Here is a 21,268-nt window from a genome sequence, read left to right on the forward strand (position 1 = left end):
CATGATGCCGCGCTCGTTGACGAGCCAGGTCAGCGGCACCTGATCTCCGGTCACGCTAGTGTAGTGCACGTGCAGGGCTTCGAGGCAAGGCATGTTCGACGTGAGCTCATCGAGGAGCTCCCCGATTGCGGGAGCACTGGTGCGCTGCTCGGCGTACAGCGACAAGATGCGAAGGTGCTTGGCGAGCATAATTTCGCGGCGGAATTCCTTTCTTTCTGAGCATGCGTGGGGAGCAGTAGTCGCGAGAGAGAAATGTGGGGACTTTCGGTCCTTGAGATTTCTCTTCGCCTAGGTACTACGGAAAAGAAAGCTGTTAGCTCCATTCGTCCCTAGCCGAGCTGACAAAACATTCGACAGAATGCGTGGCCGGCAAGGCAAAGAAGCCGTCTCCTAAGTGAGTTTGTTGCTGTTTTGTTGCGACGGTAGCATGTGAAATGTTCATACTCGTAGAGGGATATGTTTGGAAGTGAGGTGTCTTCTCGGATGACTTTAGTGGCAAAGCATTACATCGTGCCAGTGCATTGTTCATTAGTGTCGTTGAGCAAGATCAGCATACCACACTCTTCAGGAGATTCGCGGGAACGGAAACAGTATATGAATTCGACTGCCGTGCCAATGCGAGTTTGTTGCCTTTTTTCTTTTGCGGCGCTTTCATATTAAATTCTGGTAGTCGCAGGCGGATACGGTTGGATGTGTGGCGTTTTCTCGGATGACATTAATAGCAAAGTATTACGTCGCGCCGATATATAACTTGTAACATGTGTCGTTGAGCATACCAAACACTTCAGGGGAATCGCGGGAACAGAAACAGTTATTAATTCAACTGCCGTGCCGATGCATTAGTTCTTAATGTAACTGAGCATACAACACACTTGGAGATTCGTGGGAATGGAACATCTTGTACTCTGTATGTTAAAGTACTAAAACTTGCGTCGCCGTGCAATCTGAGCCGTAGATCGTTGTGAGAGCTGTGAGCCACACTGGCAAAACACTATGCCCTGCGGATGAATACGGAACAAATGTATGCTACAGAAAAATAGTCCTCATGAAATTTCATAGCAGCAGACCCTTGTGAAAGCTGTACACTAACACTGATATTGGCTACGTGGTTTGTGCAATCAGCCAGCTATTCCAGATTCAGAAAAGACTTAAGACCGGAGGAAAACTTCTAAAACTACAAGACGGCAACCTGATTTGATAACTCATAGTTTGGATGTTCCCAGTAGAAGCACCTGCGCCAATGGAAACTAAGTGGCAGTAAAAGTTTGACTTCAGAAAGTAAATGCGTCAACATTACACCAACGATAAACGCAATTCCACTACATGGATGACTTGCCTTTATGAAAACATTGTTTTCTCCTTTTGCTCCCCTGTTCGCCACATAAGCATTCCGGATTAAGGCGAAGTCTCAATGTGTAGTGCAATGACTTTGTCACTGGCTGACCACAAATGAATCGCTATCAATGTCGTATAATGAGCATTAAAAAGTTCCTTTTAGCTCCTACTTTGCGACTGATGAGCCGGCTGTGCTTACATAGGCGCGGATCAACCTCCAGAGCGTTATCACTGAAGTGCATTTTTTTTTTTTTTACAGGAGCGTGGACACCTGCCTAAATAGTGTTTTTTGACTGACTGCACCAGGCTTTTTATCAGTCTTTTAAATCACCCACACAGACGTACGTTATCCTCGTCATTTAGTAAAGAGGGGTAAACATCGACAAAATGATGCAGCTCAAGTAGCTTGAACGTGTATGCGTTTTCAATCTGCAGTGACGGACAAGATGGCTCGAGCGTTGCACAATGCCGTTTGCCTAAGGTCAGCTTCGCCGTAAGGCACCAATGTCGCGCGATCAAGCATGCGCAGCGTGTTGCGGAGAAGCATACCAACAGTGGAAAGCGGCCACTGTCTAAGGATATGGTGTGCACACCTTCCGTCACGTTGTACAAGCACGGAGAGGCCGAAAAACTGTACTGGCAGGCCTTCAGAGCTATTTCGCACGCGGTTGTAGCGATCTGAGCCCTTGTTTCGCCCACATAGAGCTCCCCGTATATGAGCTAGACATCGTAACAGCCGGGATTATAGTAATACGCGCTTCTTCATTAATTACCCTTGCGCACAAGCACCTCAGAATCGCTACGAATCTGCGCCACGTAGCCAATATCAGTGTTACTGTACAGCTTTCCAAGGGTCTACTGCTATGAAATTGCATTAGGACTATTTTTCTGTAGCATACATTTGTTCCGTATTCATCCGCAGGACGCAGTGTTTTGCCAGTAGCTGTACAGCTTTCACAACGATCTACGGCTCAGATTGCATGGCGACGCAAGTTTTAGTACTTTAACATAGAGAGTACAAGATGTTCCATTCCCAGGAATCTCCAAGTGTGCTGTATGCTCAGTTCCATTAACAACTAATGCATCGGCACGGTAGTTGAATTCACAAACTGTTTCCGTTCCCGCGATTCCCCTGAAGTGTGTGGTATGCTCAACGACACTAATGAACAATGCATCTGCACGACGTAATGCTTTGCCATTAAAGTTATCCGAGAAGACACCTCACTTCCAAACGTATCCCCCTGCGACTGTAAAAATTTTATATGCTACCATCACAACAAAATAGCAACAAACTCGCCTTGGACACGGCTCCTTCGCCTTGCCGGCCGCGCATTCTGTTGATTGCGTTGCCAGCTCGGCTAGGGAAGAACGGAACGGCTAGGGAAGAACGGAAGAACGGACTTTCTTCTCCGTAGTACTTAGGCGTAGAGAAATCTCAAAGACCGAAACTCCCCACATTTTTCTCTCGCGACCGCTGCTCCTCGCGCATGAGCAGAAAGAGCGGAGAAATACAATTATGATGTGCTCGTGGGGAACGCCGACGAACGCCAGTTACGTACGAGACGGTCATTAGAGGAAACGCCAGTTCACGGGATTGGCCAGTCGTTTCAGCGGGTGCGAGAGAGAAAATCTGGGGGCGTTTGCGCCTGAAATTTCTCCCTTTGCCTAGGTACCACGGAGGAGCAATTTCTTTGCTCGTTCTGTCCCTAGGCGTGCCTGGCGTGGCGGCAATTTGCCATGTGTCGGCTGGCGATCCGTGCGTCGTGTACAAGTTTTCCTCGTGCGTCTCCTTGGGTGTTGCTGGCACAGTGCACTGGCGCGAACGATTGTTGTCGTTTCGTCAGTGGTCTCCCGTGAAGGCGAGTATGATATGGTGTTGCCCTGTCACTACCAGTGTCACACGTATACGTCTGACCGCGATCGGCACCGATCCGGATCGAAATTCTCGACTGTGATTGGGTCTCTCGCTCATTTTGTCCAAAGGAGGCAATCACGACCGCGAAATTCGATCAGGATCGGGCGTGATCGCGATCAGCAGTGAGCCAGAACACAAGATACACACACAGCGCACACTGTCAACAATGTCATTGCGAAAGCATTGCGACCTTTGAAGATTAGAGCATGGCACTAGTCACTTGATAGATATAGCATATATTACATATATAGCATCTTCAGTTTGCCCTGTGTGTGCGTTTTCGTTCCTTGCTTGTGCCTCTGTCACACTGGTATCTTACCGTCCTCGCGAATTTTTCCATGCGTCGAACACTTCGACAGGGCTCAGTTGCGCGTTATTCAATTGCCATCATTTAAACTTTAAAATACTACTAACTTGTAGCGTGGGGTCTTTTTTTTTCACGTTTCTGTGTCTTCGTCCGCTTCCGCTGCTGCCTTAGTATGTTAAACGGCAAACTTCTGACTGCTATTGCAGAAGTCTTGGCGTCACAAGTTGGCGGCTGGACGTAATAATATTTATTTTAAGTCCAGCACGCTTAGGCCTCCGCCACTCCAATCTACGGACCATCCTGCTTCCAGCTTTGATCTCCCCACTACCCCTTGGGTGCCCTCAGGTCCTCTCCTGAGGCCTTTGGTTGCATGTGCCCTCCTGGAGCAGTGCTTGTAAAAAATCCTATCTATCGTCGCGACTTAAAAAGCGACCTGCGACTTATACAACACCAGTCAGAACCTTGCCTGTCGAACCAAGTCATTCTCACCTAATTATATAAATGATTAAGTGACTTCTGTAGGTGTCGGTCAATATCATATTAAGCGACTGGCGAATTTGTTCTCTTTACTGGACGGATCCTGCATCTCGGCATGCATTTTGTAGCTGTATATTCGTATAGATGTAGGAGCTCGGTGGGAGATCTATCAGTGCAGGCAGCATGCGCTAACACCATGTGGCAGATACTGCTTGATGATTTCTAGTATATCATACCCGCGCGCAGCTATCGTTTGCGCCACAGCCCTTATCAGGTTGTGGCTGAGTGGCTGAGGGTTGTGGCTGGTTGTATATGGCTGAGCCAAGCCTTAAGTGACTTGGCTCAGCCATAAGTTCCAGCTTTGCTCCGACACCACTTAAGTGCTGGTTTCCCATGTCTGTCTGTCCACCCAGTTCTTTAAGCTGACAACGACCGCTGTCATATTAATTTTCATTTTTCGTTGCCGGGATCATGATCCCCATCTTCACATTGCATTAGTACAAATAATAAGAAAACTTTGACCACTATTGTCACCACTTTGATTAAAGTTCAGGTCCTTGCAATAATGTGCATTTCAATTTTAATGAGCCCCTCACCCTAGGCAAAGCCGAAGCCTCCCTCCCCCTTCCCCCCCCCACACACACCTAAAGTGCCAATACCAGTGCTTTGTCACCCACATCATTTGAGGTTTCTTTTCACTTTCCTCGACTTTTTCCCTTGAAATTTTACTGAGGCTAATAGCTTACTGCATCCTTGTTGGCGCGGACTTGAACGGCTTTTAATTAATATTTTCGATTATTTCTGCAAAAAAGAATATTAAATTATGCGGTTTTATGTGCCGAAACCACGATCTCATTGTGAGGCACCCCATAGTGGGGGAAGCTGGAAACTTGGACCCTGGGGGGCTCTTTAACATGTACCTAAATCTAAGTACATTGGTGTTTTCACATTTCGCCCCCATCGAAATGCGGCCGTCGTGGCCGGGATTAGATGTGGCAATCTCGAGCTTAGCAGCCCAACACCATAGCCACAAAGCAACCACGGCGGGTCACTTTATTTCTTCAAATCCTGACGATAGGGGGACACGCCCATCAGAAGCACTCGCGGTGGCTGCCTTATCCATACTTTCTCACTTCAACATTATTTTAAAGTTCCACTGTAAACACCATGCACATATGCAATATATTTAAATATATACACAGGACAAAGTTTATAATATTTTTGAAAGAGATGGAGGCAGCCAATTAAGAATTATTTCTAAAGGTATGGATAGCCTATGTCTAGAGAATGAATATGTTGTTGTGAGCTCACGACGCTTCAAATTGTTTTGCATGCTTTTTTGATCATTAATAAAACCTATAAACTTCACTGACCCCGTCAGCAGACTCTTTTATCCACGGCGTATGAAATGCATGTGAATGTTGTGTGTCTCGGTGTTGCTTCTCTTTACAGTAAGCAATGTCAACGACTCATGAAAAAGAGAACATTTCTAATAACTTACAACATTTATTACGTATGGGAACATTGTCACTTACATGCAAACTTAAATATATACAGAGTGTCCCAATTAATTATAATGCACCAAGATTTAAAAAGAGAGCAATGCGTTACTCGAAGAAAACCTAGCGCATATTGTTTGCAGTACATTGCAGTAGCTGCCAGTAATTTTTTCGTTCCAGATTTAATTTGGTCATTTAATTAGTTATCTAAGCCGACATGTACTATCCTAATTATCAAATGATAAATGAGGCATCTAAAGGCACAGCCAAGGGACATCTAACTGCAATATTTTCAGCGACGTACTAATTGTGTACTAATTTTTTATGATAGATAAATAAACCCTGTGAAATATGGAGAATACCACATGACTGTGCTCCCACTCGCATCATAAAGCAGCGCCCTCGAACATGCTCCCTCTGAGTAATCCAGGACGAAATAAAGGAAATAAATAAAAACATTGTGATCGACCTAATGCCTTATCTGCCGTATTCCTGCCGAAGTAACACGTCTCGTTTGGTGTTACCTGGAAAATAGTTGTGATAGCTGTTGTTTTAGCGTAAATAAAGTGCACGGATGTTTTTTTTTTTTTTGCTACAGAGCCTGTCTCCACAAAAGTGAATTGACGTCAGTGCAAAGATTTAAAGGTACGTTTTGTTCCATCCCATTTGCCATGTGTTTCTCTAATCAGCACCCGGTAAGCATGATCCTCGCCTTGGCATCTGCAAATGGCAACAAGAGGAAGACTACAAATATGTATATCACTAATGGAAGTGTGGCGGTAGACCAAATGCATCGACTATCATCAGAAATTGTGAAAACTTGAGACAAACCGGCAGCTTCAACAAACCAGCGGAGGACTCCATGTTTGAGTCCTAGCCTACGCGGGGATGTTCTAGCATTTATGGCCTCAAATCCTCATGCTAGCATGCAGAACGTGGCCGCCCAGGTACCAATTTCCAAGTCAGTTTGGAGAATTCTAAATGACAGCCTTTCACCCGTCCCACCTTAACCAGCAACAATGCTTGGAAGATAAGGACCTGTAGAATCGTTTAAATTTCTCGCAAAAGCCCATGAGTCATCATACCTTCTGAGCAACATCATGTGCACAGATGAAGCCAATTTTTGCCGAAACGCCTAGGTACATTTGCATAATGCGCACTAGTGGAGGGACTCCAATCCACGCTGTGTGAAGTGCAATAGGCACCAGTACCAGCAGTTGCCCAAATTGTGATTCAGAATTTATGCTGGTGCTATAATCGGTATCACCTTCTTCGATCACATACTCACTGGACAGTGTTACATCAACAAAATCCTTGAAGGAGTGGTGGATGAGTTTCTCTGTGAAGTCCCGCTGTCACCTCTTCCACTTCTGTGGTATCAGCAAGATAGGGCACCCGCACACAGCAGCAGCCAAGCACGAAACTGGCTGGATGCGACTTTCAATGCGCAATAGATTGGAAGGCACAGGCCTGTGAATTGGCCCGCTAGGTCATGTGACCTCTCTCCACTCGATTTCTTTCTTTGGGGTTATTTATGTGAATGATCTTGCTTACGTAATTGAGACAGAGTCAGATCAAAAGCGTGGCAGTTTGGGCGAGTTGGTATGTCATGACTGTTTAGGCTTCCTGTTCCCTTGTTTCCCGTTCCCTTTGATTACCCCTACCCTATTCCTTTTTTGCTCTTCCGAGCTGCGCTACAAGCCTAAAGAGTCAGATTAGTTCAAGGCAAGGATAACGGATGTCTGCCGTAGAACTCCGGCGTCGGTCATCAAGAAAGCCACTAAAGATGTTTCATATTTAAAACAGCACCAAAAAACACGGACAAGGAAGGACACAGAACGAGCACTGACTGCCGACAACACCTTTATTGAAGTGTGCACAAATATATACAATTCGCAATGGGCATAAAGAGAGAAAAAGAAGAAAGGGAAGGCGAGTCATCGTCATTCAACTCCTGCTGTGCATGCGTCAATAACATTAAACTTGAGCAAGGTTAGTGACATGTTAATTGCACATTCAGCCACACAAACTATAAACAAAAATACTAGTGACCTATTTCACTAAGTGTCCCTTAATTCATAGAATAAGGGTTCTCTCTACTTTAACATGTCCAGCCAGCTCAATTGTTGGCGGCGGTGTGGTGTACAATCTTTACAACGAAGTGACCGGTATTACGAACGATTTTGGAGGTCCCAGGCACTTTCTTATGTCTTTGACTGTACATGTCAATGCCCATCTATCTGTCACCCTGAAGGTCCAAGCCAAGTAGGTCCACTTGCTAAGTTTCTGTTACTGGGTAAGATGCATGCATTTTTTTTAAGACTTGCATGCCAAAGAACCAGCAATAAGTGCAACATTTTTTCTCAAAGTATAGATCAGAAGACACTTCTTGAAGCAAACCAGCTTGGTGCCTTTGTACAAATGCTGCTTAGTCACTAAAAGTCGTACCATAACATGTTTGAGGAAAATCGATTAGAACATTGATGCTTTAATGCAGTGCTGCTGTCGTGCTTAACACTGCACTGCAAGTCAATTAGAACGCAGTATTTTCTCATTCCACTTACAGTGGAATCTTGCTAATCCCAGTGGTTCTGAGGCACCACAATGCATTATTGCTGTAAACATTTTGCAAAGCCTTTGCCAGTAGGCAGTGAGCTGTCATGCTCATTTCAATATGCCTTTGTCTTCTTCACAACCTTGTGTTATACTGTGAGATGTGGATCCTTCAAATATTACAGGAACTTGCATGGCTTGTGTACAGGATACATTTCCTGGGAGTGTTCTCAGCCTAGGTTGTGAAAGACTGCTTTAAACTCATGGGGACAACTGAGAGTGACAAGAGGCATTATTTTGTTGAGGTAAGCAATCCTTAAGCTAAACCAAGAGGTAGTATGCATGATTGGAACTGAACTTTCATATTGAGTGAGCAATCCTCTAGCAGCACTGGCACGATGCTTAGATCTCTGTGCTTCGTGCAGTTCTTTTTCTTTGCCTTGTTGTTGCCACAGTGTTTCACTTCCCTGCATTCGTGTCATTGACTCTTGCTAAGCTTGTGCAATTTTTCCTCCATGCAAGCATGGACTGATTTATCTTCTGTTTGGGAAACAGTCATAGTTTGTCCAGTGACCCACTGGGCTATGTGAATAATGTACATAATGATACCATTTCAGACTTTTAAATCATCATGATGTCGATGGCACTGTCCACAAAACTATCACCACTGGATTGCCCCTCTTCAGCGGGCAAGACAGCAGCAGCACCAATAGGTGTGGTACCATGATAATGCTTACTGCATATGTTCTGACCATCCCTTCATTGCTTCATAGCTTCATTGCCCACATAGTCGGTGCCTTAATTTTATTCCTACTTGTTGCCCAGGTGGTGTACCAATCCTGTAACCCTTTGGTGAGTGGGGATATTGAGATGAACCATCGCCCTATTAGACCAACAGGATAAAAATTGTAATCTTGGTCCCCCACTTGATTAATGGATAATGTCATGACTATTGTAGGGTTGATAGCTCAGATATGTTGAAATAATTTTTGCTCTTCAAAATGAGAAAACACATGACATTGCTGAACTGTGGCTGTTCGTCAACTCTTGATATTAAACAATAAAAAACCTTCTTACCGCCCTCAAATAGTTTGTGCGCGGTTTACAAGCTGGAACATACATTCAACAAACTTTCTCCTCAAAACCTAATAACCGCTTCTCAGAATTACAATATTGGAAATTGTTCATGGCAGAACAGCTCTTTTTGCATCATTTTGTGGAGTCTTGATAACAACAATCCCTTGCTATTGAAGTTCAAATGCTTTCAAGTCCTCTTAAATAAAAAAAAAATAGGAGGCTTGGGACATATTGTGATATAGGGCCTATGCAGGCATTTTTTAAACTGCTGGAATAACAAGTTAAATGCTTGTACCGAGAAAAGGGTACTGAGTTCGATTTATCTAAGCAGTGGTTCATACACACCTCTAACACCACCCCAGGAGGAGCCAGACACTGCCAAACTTTTTCCAATATACCCCCCCCCCCCCCACCCCACTTTCTCTCGCACGCAAGAGGCATTCGCCAAATGCCAGTTAGGTCGGAAGAGACAAAATAGAACGGTCTCTTTTTGCACCTCTTGTTCATCGAGCAATGTTTAAGGAAAAATGAGGACATACAAGGCACTGTTTCCAACTAAATTTTTTATCCAAGAAAACCAATATACAGTAAACTACCACTTGAACGTCACTTGAACAAATTAGTCAGCTGTACGAAGTTTTTTATATCCCCCATCGAAACGCCATTCAACCCAATGCAAATGCCTTTTAGTTTAACAAAATTCAGTACAGTGGCATTTCACTTCTGTGAACATATTCTGCTACATCATCATCATCATCATTTTTATTTTCACCACTGGGTACAAGGTGAAAAAGGGAGAGCTGGGATAAAACCGAATTCTCTTCGGCTTGACAAAGTTCCGGTCTCCCAGACAGGCACGGAAGCGGCTGGTGTAGGAATACAATTGCGGATAAAGTGTGGATATAAGAGTTTTTAAGCGCAAATACATACAGAAATTTTCATGTTATTACATGGAAACCAGTTGTAATACAGTTGTGTCAAATGACTCCCAGTATACAATTATGATCTGTTATCTTGCATATTATTATTTAACACAGGCTCAGTTGCATATATCATAGTGGACTTGGAAGCACCAAACGAGCGTGGATGCTGATCAAATTTTTTCTGATCGCAGAGATCGTGCTGTCGAGGACCAGATTCGTCGACGCAGGGTCTGAGCATGCACTGCATCTGGCCTATCTACTGCTACCTCTGGCTGTCTGCCCTGCTGGCTTCATCGGACGAAACAAGTCGCAGGAAGCTGTACCACGTGCACTGCACTGGGACCACCTGACCAGCACGGTGACGTCGACGGAGACACCATGGCACCCGGATAAAAGCAGCAGCCTTTTCGACATTACCTTCAGTGGACTTAGAAGCACTGAACGAGTACGGATGCTGATCAAATTTTTTCTGATCGCACAGGTTAGTGACCAGCATTTAGTCTCTTCAACTAAAGACAATGACATAACGTTAATGGTGCTCCCAAGTCCACAATGCTGTGTTGCTATTTTGCGGGGTTGTTTTAATGTTGTCTGCTTAATGTTACTAATATTCGGAGACGTTGAACAAAATCCAGGCCCTGACTCTGATTCAGATGAATGTTCGCAACGGGAACGAATGAAACGCATTCTAAGAGAACAAAAGGAAACGAACAAAACACTGAAACAACTGTCGTTAAATATCAAGCATGTGGAGACAATAGTTGCAGATTTGCAAGAAAGAATGACAGTTATTGAGAATGAAAGGAGATTATGGAAAGAATGCGAAGACAAGATAGTACACTGCGAGGAATCTTGTAAATCTACCATGACGCAAGTAGAATTTCTGGCATCGAAGGTCGATGATCTAGAAAATAGAAGTAGGCGGAATAACCTAGTAATTTATGGATTAAGGGAGAGCTCTGCTGAAGATGTTAAAACACTTGAAGAAGAAGTGCGAGACGGTATATTTAGGAAGATCCTAGGAATAGAAGTTAACTCAATAGAACGAGTTCAGAGAATCGGTACAAAGCAAAGCCAAAGGACACGCCCCGTTATTATCAGGCTATTCAACTTCGTTGAGAAAAGCAAAATATTATCAAGCTGCTTCAAGCTGAAAAACACCCAGATTTCAATATCCGAAGATTTCTCAAAGAAAGTACGTGACACACTTGCTAAATTATGGCGTTCTGCAGTAAGTGACAAGGCGAAAGAGGCAAAGGTATCTCTGGCATTTGATAAACTAAAAATAAATGGTAAAACCTTCATATGGAATGAGTGTGAGGACAGAAGAATTTAACTATCTAAACCGATAACTTCTGCACACGCTGGCTCAGCAGCTCGCGATTGCACGTGACAAAATGCGCGCAGTGTAGTCAATAAGTTCAGCCTACTTGAAAGCATAGTTGCAGCCCATCAACCACACGTTATAGTCATCACGGAAACCTGGCTTCACGAAAGCGTCCAGGATTCCGAAGTGTTTCCACCTTATCGGCTCATACGGAAAGACAGAGAATCGCGGGGGGGGGGGGGTGTTGCTGTCGCAATTAAATCTAACATAAAATTCACAGTTTTAAAGAGCATACCTGACCATGAAAGCGTATGGTGTAAACTTACATTTAATGGAAAAAGCATATTTCTTGGTGGCCGATATCGACCTCCGAATGCGCCCCCTGTATACCTAGACGTTATGCACACTTACATTGCACAACACACTAATTCACGTTCCAATATTATCATCACAGGTGATTTCAATTTCCCAGGAATCAATTGGTCTAATCTTTCGCACAACAGCTGTGACCCAAAAAGTGCTGAATCTCTGTTGTTCATGTCATTTACCTTTTCTCTAGACCAGCTAGTTTCCGAACCGACTAGAATAGCTGGTCGGTCATGTTCTGTGCTTGATCTGATGTTCGTAAGCAGTCTATTTCAAAATAACACATTAAATGTTGAAAATAGCATTTCGGACCATAAAATGATTGTATTCTCCTGTCCAATTTTAGGAAACTGTGAACGCGTTAAGCCATCGATTGCTGTTATCAGGGATTACTCAAGAGCGGATGACAATGCTATCTCAGAATATTTAAACGCCTGCTTTCTGCAGTTTTCATTACTTCATGATGTAAATTAATTATGGTTACGTTTTAAGCATATTGTGCACTTTTGTGAAGAAAACTACATTCCCTCCAGAAATAAACGAGTGAACAGAGAACATCCTTGCGTATCGCGTGAAATAATACATTTAAAACGAAAAATTAAAAGGAAGCGCAGAAAGAAAACCACACGTGACCTTCAAGATCTCGTACGCTTATTACAATATAAAATCCATATGGCCAAGGAGCATTTTTTCACTGTTACTCTGCCTTCTTACCTGACGAACAAACCACAAAAATTCTGGCGCTACCTATCGAGGGAGCGGCACACCGTATCGCAGATTACTGTTTCGAACGGGACAGTTCTTCAGCCTGACGTCATAGCAAGCAAATTTTATGAATTTTTTCAATCTGTATTTAACAGAACTACCTTTAACTGTCCCTCTCCACAGTATCAGTTCGAGAATCCAATGCCTGAAATAGATATCGACCAACAAGGAATTTTTCGACTCTTACAAAATCAGGATGTAAAGAAACCCTGTGGCCGTGATCTTATATCAAATGCATTTTTGCAACAACATGCAGTTTGGACGTCAAAATACTTACACGTAATTTACAGGCGATCTTTGGAAACTTCAGTGATACCTGATGACTGGCGAAGGGCCAAAGTAATACCTGTGCACAAATCTGGCTCTAAACTCGACGTAACTATAGACCTGTTTCATTAACATGTACATCCAGTAAATTGTTCGTACATATTATTTATAAGGCCATAATATTGCACTTAGAGAATAATAACCTACAATACAGCTGGCAACATGGATTCTGTTCAAGTCTAAGTACTATTATTCAGCTGAGTTAACCCATGATGTAGCTACATCAATAAATAACAGAAGCCAAATAGATGCCATTTTCTTAGATATTTCAAAGGCCTTTGATGTTATTCCTCATCCAGATCTTATTACTAAACTAATTGCCATTGGTGTACACGAGAAAACAGTATCGTGGATCAAGAACTATCTCGAAAACCGAAAGCAATGCCCAGCTATGAATGATATTACATCTGATTACATCAACGTTTTTTTCTGGTGTTCCACAAGGCTCGGTTCTTGCGCCCCTCCTATTTCTGATCTACATCAATAATATTCTACGTTCAGCCGCCTATTCAAATGCGCCTATTCGCCCATTAACGCGTAGTGTACACAACAGTGAATACTGTAGCACGGCTGAATCTGCGGTCGTCACGGCGCACCAGTAATCCCGTGATCTGTGCAACCGCAATAAAGTTGTTGTTCGCCCAACTGCTGGCCTGGCTACATGGTGGCAGCGAAACCCAGCCAATATGTCGATGGTGTCCGCGCTACTACCGCCTCCGAAGCCTATGGATCCATCGCACGACCCTTGGATTGCCTGGAAAACTTGGAAAAGTGAGCTTCTGCTGTTTTCCACTGCTACGCAATTGAACAAGCAGCCAAAAGACGTTCAAGCAGCCACGTTGCTAGTTACCATAGGTGAAGAGGCTAGGAAGTCGTACAGCACCTTCAAGTTCGATGAAGCAGAAAACAGGAATGACGTTGAAGTTCTGATTAAGAAACTTGAGGATCATTACAAGCCTGCAACGAACTTAACATTCCAAGAATTTTGTTTCGGTTCAAGGAACCAAAAAGAAGGCGAGACGTTTAACGAGTGGCTAACAGAACTGCGTGTATTAGCGAAGAACTGTGAATTTGGGGACCTTGAAGGCGGCATGTTGCATAGCGGAATCATTTTGGGCACTCAGGATAAGAGCCTACAGCCAAGACTGATCGCGGAAAACCCGACGTACCAAAAGACAGTCAACATTTGCTACGCGCAAGAACAAGGCAAAGAGCACTTTCGTGAGATAAGCGAAGCTACAGGCGCCAGTGAAGGCACCATAGTAAACGCGGGTAGCAACAAGAAAAAACGTTTGCTACAAATGTGGGGGTCAAATGCACCGCAGTGACACGCGCCCTGCAAAAGGAAAAACATGCAGGAAGTGCGGAAAGCTGAACCATTTCGCTCGAGCACGCAAGTTGTCGAACTTTCCGCGCAGTGCCAACCAACAAATGCGAGGGTTACAAGCCGAAGACGAATTTTTTTTGCAAACGTTGACTATTGGTACGATAACCACCGATCACTGGAGCGCAACGGTCTACACTGAGGGCCATCCCATCACGTGCAAGCTAGACACAGGCGCCAATGGTTGTGTCATTTCAAGAAGCGACGTTGCAAAGCTGCCAAAAAAGCCTCAACAAGCCTGCAATGTCAAGCTCGCAGCATTTTTTGGCCACACAACAGCCGCGCATGCGAAAGTCCAATTGATACTTTCAGCAAATGACAGAAGCAAGGAACCAACGTTTTTATTGTCAAACAAGACGTCCCTGCCACTTTAAGTAGTGCAGCAGCTGAAAGCCTCGGCTTCATATACCGGATGCAAAACATACAGCATGAACTGTACCCACCAGCGCAGCCTTTTGCAGAGGTCTTCGAGGGACTCGGGCAGCTAAAGGATTTCGAGTACAACATGAAGCTCAAGCCAGGCTCAGTGGGCGTCGTCGTTCCAGCAAGAAGAGTTCCTGTTGCTCTTCAGGACAGAGTCACGGCCGAGCTACAGCGTATGGAAGCACAAGGCGTCATAACAAAGGTAACCGAGCCTACGGAGTGGTCTAGCCATATGGTTACAGTTGTTAAGAAGGACAAGGTTAGAATTTGCCTAGACCCTACAGCGCTTAATAAAGTGCTGCTGCGCGAACATTACCCAATTCCAACCCTAGAGGACGTAGCCTCGCAACTGTCCGGTGCTAAGTTCTTCTCAGCACTCGACGTAGCGTCAGGATTTTGGCAAATTAAACTTTCTGAATCAAGCTCTAAACTATGTACAATGAGCATGCCGTATGGGCGATATCGATTTCTTTGAATGCCCTTCGGCATTGCGTCAGCTCCAGAAATCTTCCAGGCAGCTATGCATTGCTTGTTGGAAGGCTTACCGTGCGTAGCCGTGGTAATGGATGACATACTACTTTGGGGCCGCACGAAGGAGGAGCATGACCACCACCTGTTGCTTTTGTTGGCACGCTGTCTCGAAAACAACCTCAAGCTAAACCTCAAGAAATGCACCTTTTTGCAGACCGAAGTCCGCTACCTAGAGCACATCCGTAGCACAGAAGGCCTCCGCCTGGACCCTGGTCGAGTGAACGACATACTGGAAATGAAAGAACCAAAGAGCAGTAAGGAACTCCAAGTCTTTCTAGGCGTGATGAATTATGTACAACGTTTTATCCCTAACATGTCCGTCGTGACTGCACCACTGAGAACATTGTTGCGCAAGGACATTGCCTGAGTTTGGACCGAGGCTCAGCAACGAAGCTATGAAATGTTGCGTGAGAGCTTAGTTAACGCACCAATTCTTTTCTTTTTCGATGCAACTAAGCGGGTCACCCTTTCGGTTGACGCGAGCCAAATGGGAGTTGGTGCAGTGCTTATTCAAGACGGCCGCCCCGTCGCTTTCTCGTCACATTCACTAACAGAGACGCAGCAACGCTACGCACAAATTGAGAAAGAAACATTGGCAATTGTGCATGGCTGCATCAAGTTTCAGGATTACATCTTCGGCCAGGAAAGCGTAACTGTCGAAACTGATCACCGCCCCTTGGTGATGATATTCTGCTAACCACTGTATCAGTGTCCACTTTGCCTACAGCGCATGCGTTTGACTTTGCAGCGATATCCTATTAAGCTGATCTACAAGCCAGGGAAAGAGCTGTTTTTGGCTGATGCCTTATCTAGATTCCCTAGCAAGCAACTCTTGCAAGAAGAAGCTGAGCAATTTCAAGTAAATGTGCTTGATTACATTTCAGCTTCACAACAGCACCTGAGAGATCTTCTTGCGGCCACCAATGAAGATCCTGCTCTCGTCAAGCTTCGAGGTTATGCCGAAACAAGCTGGCCAGAAAGAAGCGAGGTACCCGAAAATGTGCGTCCGTACTGGTCCTACAAAGAAGAGCTGCACATGCAAGACGGCCTTGTTTTTCGCAGCAACAAGGTAGTCATACCATCTTCAAAAAAGCGAGAAATTATGCTGCTGCTTCACGCTGCACACCTGGGAGCGAAAAAGATGAAGGCACGGGCAAGAGACGTCATGTACTGGCCAAATATGTCACATGAGATAGAGCAGTTTTGCAAAAATTGCGCTGTCTGCCAGAAATACCAGCCGCGAAACGCGAAAATGCCTCTTTACTGCCACGACATCCCAAAGCTGCCTTGGGAATTCGTTGGCATGGACCTGTTCTTTCATGAGGGTCGTGAATTTGCCATAAGTGTGGACTTTTATTCTTTCTTTTTTGAGATCCGCGAACTCCGTCAAAGCACTGCTAGTGCTCTGGCATCATAATGCGCAGAGCTGTTCTCCACACATGGCTTACCGCTTAAGCTCTGCAGTAACAACGGACCACCGTTAACCAGCCGGCTTTTCAAAGATTTCCTGCAGCAGCTAGGCGTTGCCCATGTTACGCCAAGTCCGTATCATCCCCGCTCTAATGGTATGCCGGAAAGAGCAGTACAAGAGGCCAAAAAGCTTCTAAAGAAATGTTCACATAACCGAGTTGACTTCCATATGGCGTTGCTCGAATGGCGCGACACCCCCAGAGATGACATTCTAAAGTCGCCTGTGCAGAGACTCATGGGACGGCAAACCAGGACCTTGCTGCCTGTGCCCACCAGCCACCTAGTACCAGAGGCAGTATCAAGTAAAGCCGTCCACAGCCGGCTCCAGGAGATCCGTCAACGCCAGAAGGTCTATTATAACCGTGGAACAAGGCACCTACCACCCCTCTCTCCAGGTCAGCCAGTCACTACATACGACACCCTCCAGCGAACCTGGTCGCCTGCTATTCTTTTGAGGCCAGCCAACACGCCCCGTTCAGCGATCCTGAGAACGGAAGATGGTCGAGAAATCAGACGCACAAGAGAACACCTGCGGGACATTCCGATCCATCGCGAAAATAGTCCAGCAGAGGCTCCTGGAGAAGGTTCCAAAGAAGACCACTCGTCCCAAGAGCTACGGAGAAGCACGAGGACTCGCCACAAGCCCTGTCGATACCCGCAGCCTGAAAGGCATCATTCATTTGTCTTCCAGTAAAGGGGAGATGTAGCACGGCTGAATCTGCAGTCGTCACGGCACACCAGTAATCCCGTGATCTGTTACGTCACGTAGGCTTCACTATATATGTAACTTGCGCAACCGCAATAAAGTTGTTGTTCACCCATCTGCTGGCCTGGCTACAAATACCAGAGAGGATCAGGTAAAACTAAATGATTCGTTAGCTGCTGTACAAAATTGCTGCAACATTTGGGGTGTGACGAAGAAGATCGGCAGGCTGAAAAGTCCCGTCGCCATCGCATGGCACGTACCCAGTTCGTTCGCTGGCTGCGCCCTACCTGCTGGTGCTGAGTTTGTCGCTGCTGCTCTACGAGCCGATTAAACCCCCTTTACAATTGGTGGAGGTGCTGGGTATGTGCCACGCGATGGCAACGGGGCTTTTCAGCCTGCCGATCTTCTTCATCACAATCACCTACTCATGTCTCCGCCAATCTTGTGCCATTTTGATCCCAGCACACCTACAGAACTTCACACTGATGCCAGTGGTGTTGGCCTTGGTGCCGTGCTCGCACAACGCAAGAACACTAATGTCGAATACGTAGTCGCCTATGCCAGTCGTGCCCTCACGAAACCTGAGGCCAATTACTCAGTAACAGAAAAAGAGTGCCTGGCTATTGTATGGGCTCTTCAAAAATTTCGTCCACATCTCTACGGTCGATGCTTTGATGTGGTGACGGATCATCACGCTCTTTGCTGGTTGTCCAACCTAAAAGACCCGTCGGGCCGCCTCACTTGGTGGGCCCTCCGAATCCAGGAATATGATATCCGTGCCGTCTATCGCTCTGGACGCAAACACGCTGACGCCGTTGCCCTCTCGCGCTCCCCAGTGACTTCAGACAGCAGCACTTCTACCGACAGACATGACATCTCACCACTTGACATCCTGGACATGGCATCGGAGCAACAAAAAGACCCATGGATCGTCATGATGTTCGACTTTTTGTCAAATCCTCCGGCAACTTCGGCACCTCGAGCGCTACGCCGACAGGTGCAGCATTTCACAATCCGGGACGGACTTTTATACTGCCGCAACTACCACAATGACGGCCGCAAATGGCTTTTAGTAGTGCCTCGCCACCTACGACAAGAGTTCTGCTCCGCTTTTCATTCTGACCCACAGTGTGGTCACAGCGGAGTGTCAAAAACTTACACACGGCTTTGCCTAAAATATTATTAGCGAGGGATGTACACCTTCGTCCACAAATATTTACGCTCCTGCATTGCCTGCCAGCGACGCAAATGTGTCCCGCATCTCTCCACCGCACCTCTCCAACCACTTCCCTGCCCAGCTCAGCCATTTGACCGTGTCGGCATTGATATCTATGGGCCTCTTCCATCTACTGGCGCTGGCAACCGATGGATTGTTGTCACCGTAGATCATTTGACACGGTATGCTGAAACTGCCACCTTGCCTGCCGCATCAGCAAAAAACATCGCCTCATTCATTCTAAACAACTTTGTTCTCCGCCATGGCGCACCACGTGAACTGTTGAGCGATCGGGGCTGCGTATTCGTCTCAGATGTCCTGCAGTCACTCTTATCAGAATGCCAAATTATTCACCGCACTACTACTGCTTATTATCCACAGACCAATGGCTTAATAGAACAATTCAACAGAACTCTTGGTGACATGCTATCAATGTATGTTGCATCTGACCACTCCAACTGGGACCTTGTACTTCCGTTCGTCACTTACGCATACAACACTGCCTCTCAAGCCACCACCGGATTCTCACCATTTTTTTCTGCTTTACAGCCGCCATCCCTCCAGCACCATTGACATGGTTCTCCCGTACCGGCCGGACCCTGCTGAATGCTCACCTGTTTCTACGGTTGCTCAGCACGGCGAGAAATGCCTCCAACTGGCCCGTTCGTTGACGTCTGCTCAACAGTGCCGCCAAAAAGAACGCCATGACCTCATTCCTCCCCTCACCCCTTCCCCATCGACTCACTCGTGTGGCTTTGGGTCCCACCTGTTGCTGCTCCTGGCCTTTTGTCCAAGCTCCTCCCAAAGTACCACAGGCCCTACCGCGTAGTTGCACAAACATCACCAGTGAACTACGGGGGCGAGAGACTGTGCACATTGACCGGCTGAAGCAGTATTACGATCTGCCCACCTCTTCCTAGGTCACCAGGATGGCTACTCTTCAATTCCGGGGGTGATTGTGATGAAGAAGATCAGCAGGCTGAAAAGCCCCGTTGCCATCGCGTGGCATGTACCCAGTTCGTTCGCTGGCTGCGCCCTACCTGCTGGTGCTGAGTTTGTCGCTGCTGCTCTACGAGCCGAATAAACCCCCTTTACAGGGGGATGAAACTGAATGCATCAAAAACTACCAGTATCTCCTTCACTCACAAGAAAAATGCGCTTCAGTTTACATACACAATAAACAATATATCACTAAGAAAATATGAGGAGGTCACATATCTCGGGGTCACTCTTACAACGAAATTAGATTGGGAAACTCATATAAATAACATGTATGACAAGGCCCTAGGTAAACTACATTTCTTGAGAAGAAAAGTTAGAAACACACCTCCTAGTGTTAAATGCACACAGAACCCTCATTAGACCCTCTTTAGAGTATGCTGACATTATTTGGGCCCCGCACCAGAAGTATTTAACCGAGAAACTAGAACACATACAGAACTTAGCATTGAGATTTATATATTCACAATATTCACGTCAAACGAGCATTACGAACCTGCGCGTCAAGGCTAACGTTCAATCACTGGCTCAACGTAGAATGATTTCCAGATTAAAATTTCTATACTTACTTTATCACAGCTCCTATTGAATACCACAAGCAACATACATTCAAGCGCCATTCAGACTTTCTACCTGAACCAACCATAATAAATCAATACGACACCATCCCAGCCATAATAACACTCGCAAGTACTCTTTTTTTCCCACACGCCATTTCCCATTGGAACATACTACCCTCTAGAGCCGTCAATTGCCCATCTGCCAACGCAATTATTGACAGTATTGAGAATCTGGAATTCGAATGTATACAGGTACAGGAATGTATACAGGAAATACAGGTAATATCGAAGGTAATTCGATATTACCTGTATTTCATATGCAGCCTCTGTAGATGCATTCTTATGGTAAACGCTGTTTCTCCTGCTTCCCGGACGGCTCATTTAAACAGTGTATATATTTATTGAGTATGTTCATTTTTGCGTGTGCTAATGCTCTTTGTTTTGGATACACTAGTTTCACTTTATTCTTTTTTTTGTACTGTATTCCATGTTGTAACCACTCCTGCATGGGCCCAACGATGGCCTGCAGTATTGTAAAATAAATAAATAAGAATGCAAAAGCAATATATGTATACATATATACACATATATACACACACATACATATATAAATATAACAAATTTCACAGAAGTTTACAATAAGCACAAACAGTTTTTACACTCTTAAAAAGGTTGCACCCTTTGAGGTGTATATTTGTCCCAGAACGATAATCGTCATCTGCCTAGCTTGCGTTTCCTTTCTTGAAAACTCGGCGCTCGCTACATTCCTGTCGAGAATGCTGCGTCACACTGATAACGCGCATGCCATTCGTGAGTGGGAAGTACCGGGCTCGCAGCGTTAGAGACAGGAAACGCGAGCAAGACGGATGACGATTATTGTTGTGGGACAAGATAAGCCCCAAAGGGTGTAAATTTTTCTAAGAGTGTAAAGCGTAGAAATATTTACACCCTCTGAGGCTTATCTTGTCCCACAACAATAATCGTCATCTGTCTTGCCCGAGTTTCCTTTCTTGAAAGCTCGGCGCCCGCTACTTTCCTGTTGGGAATGCTATGCCATGCTGATAACGTGCATGCCGTTCGTTACTGGAAAGTACCGGGCTCGCTGCGT

At 45.4% G+C, this 21,268-nt stretch overlaps 1 protein-coding gene across 12 annotated transcripts in view; it reads left to right on the plus strand.

Moving 5' to 3' along the window:
• The first annotated feature begins 2,897 nt into the window (after positions 1–2,897).
• The window catches only part of LOC135916952 (uncharacterized), a 50,933-nt gene continuing 32,562 nt past the window's right edge, over positions 2,898–21,268 (plus strand). For 9 of the 12 annotated variants that reach the window (XR_011510511.1, XR_011510512.1, XM_070530464.1 and 6 more), the window contains exons 1-5: positions 2,898–3,194; positions 6,132–6,178; positions 8,272–8,391; positions 8,704–8,799; positions 10,278–10,567. Coding sequence is in view for 10 of the 12 variants with exons in the window: in XM_070530464.1 (XP_070386565.1) it covers positions 8,718–8,799; positions 10,278–10,567 (372 nt within the window). In the remaining 2 variants the exon portion in view is untranslated. Of the gene's footprint in view, positions 3,195–6,131; positions 6,179–8,271; positions 8,392–8,703; positions 8,800–10,277; positions 10,568–16,908; positions 18,009–19,150; positions 20,382–21,268 lie in introns of those variants that run through there. The other 3 variants (XM_070530467.1, XM_070530457.1, XM_070530458.1) reach the window with 3 other exon arrangements.

This window comes from Dermacentor albipictus, unplaced genomic scaffold, assembly GCF_038994185.2.
Source record: "Dermacentor albipictus isolate Rhodes 1998 colony unplaced genomic scaffold, USDA_Dalb.pri_finalv2 scaffold_133, whole genome shotgun sequence".
Classification (NCBI taxonomy): domain Eukaryota; kingdom Metazoa; phylum Arthropoda; class Arachnida; order Ixodida; family Ixodidae; genus Dermacentor; species Dermacentor albipictus.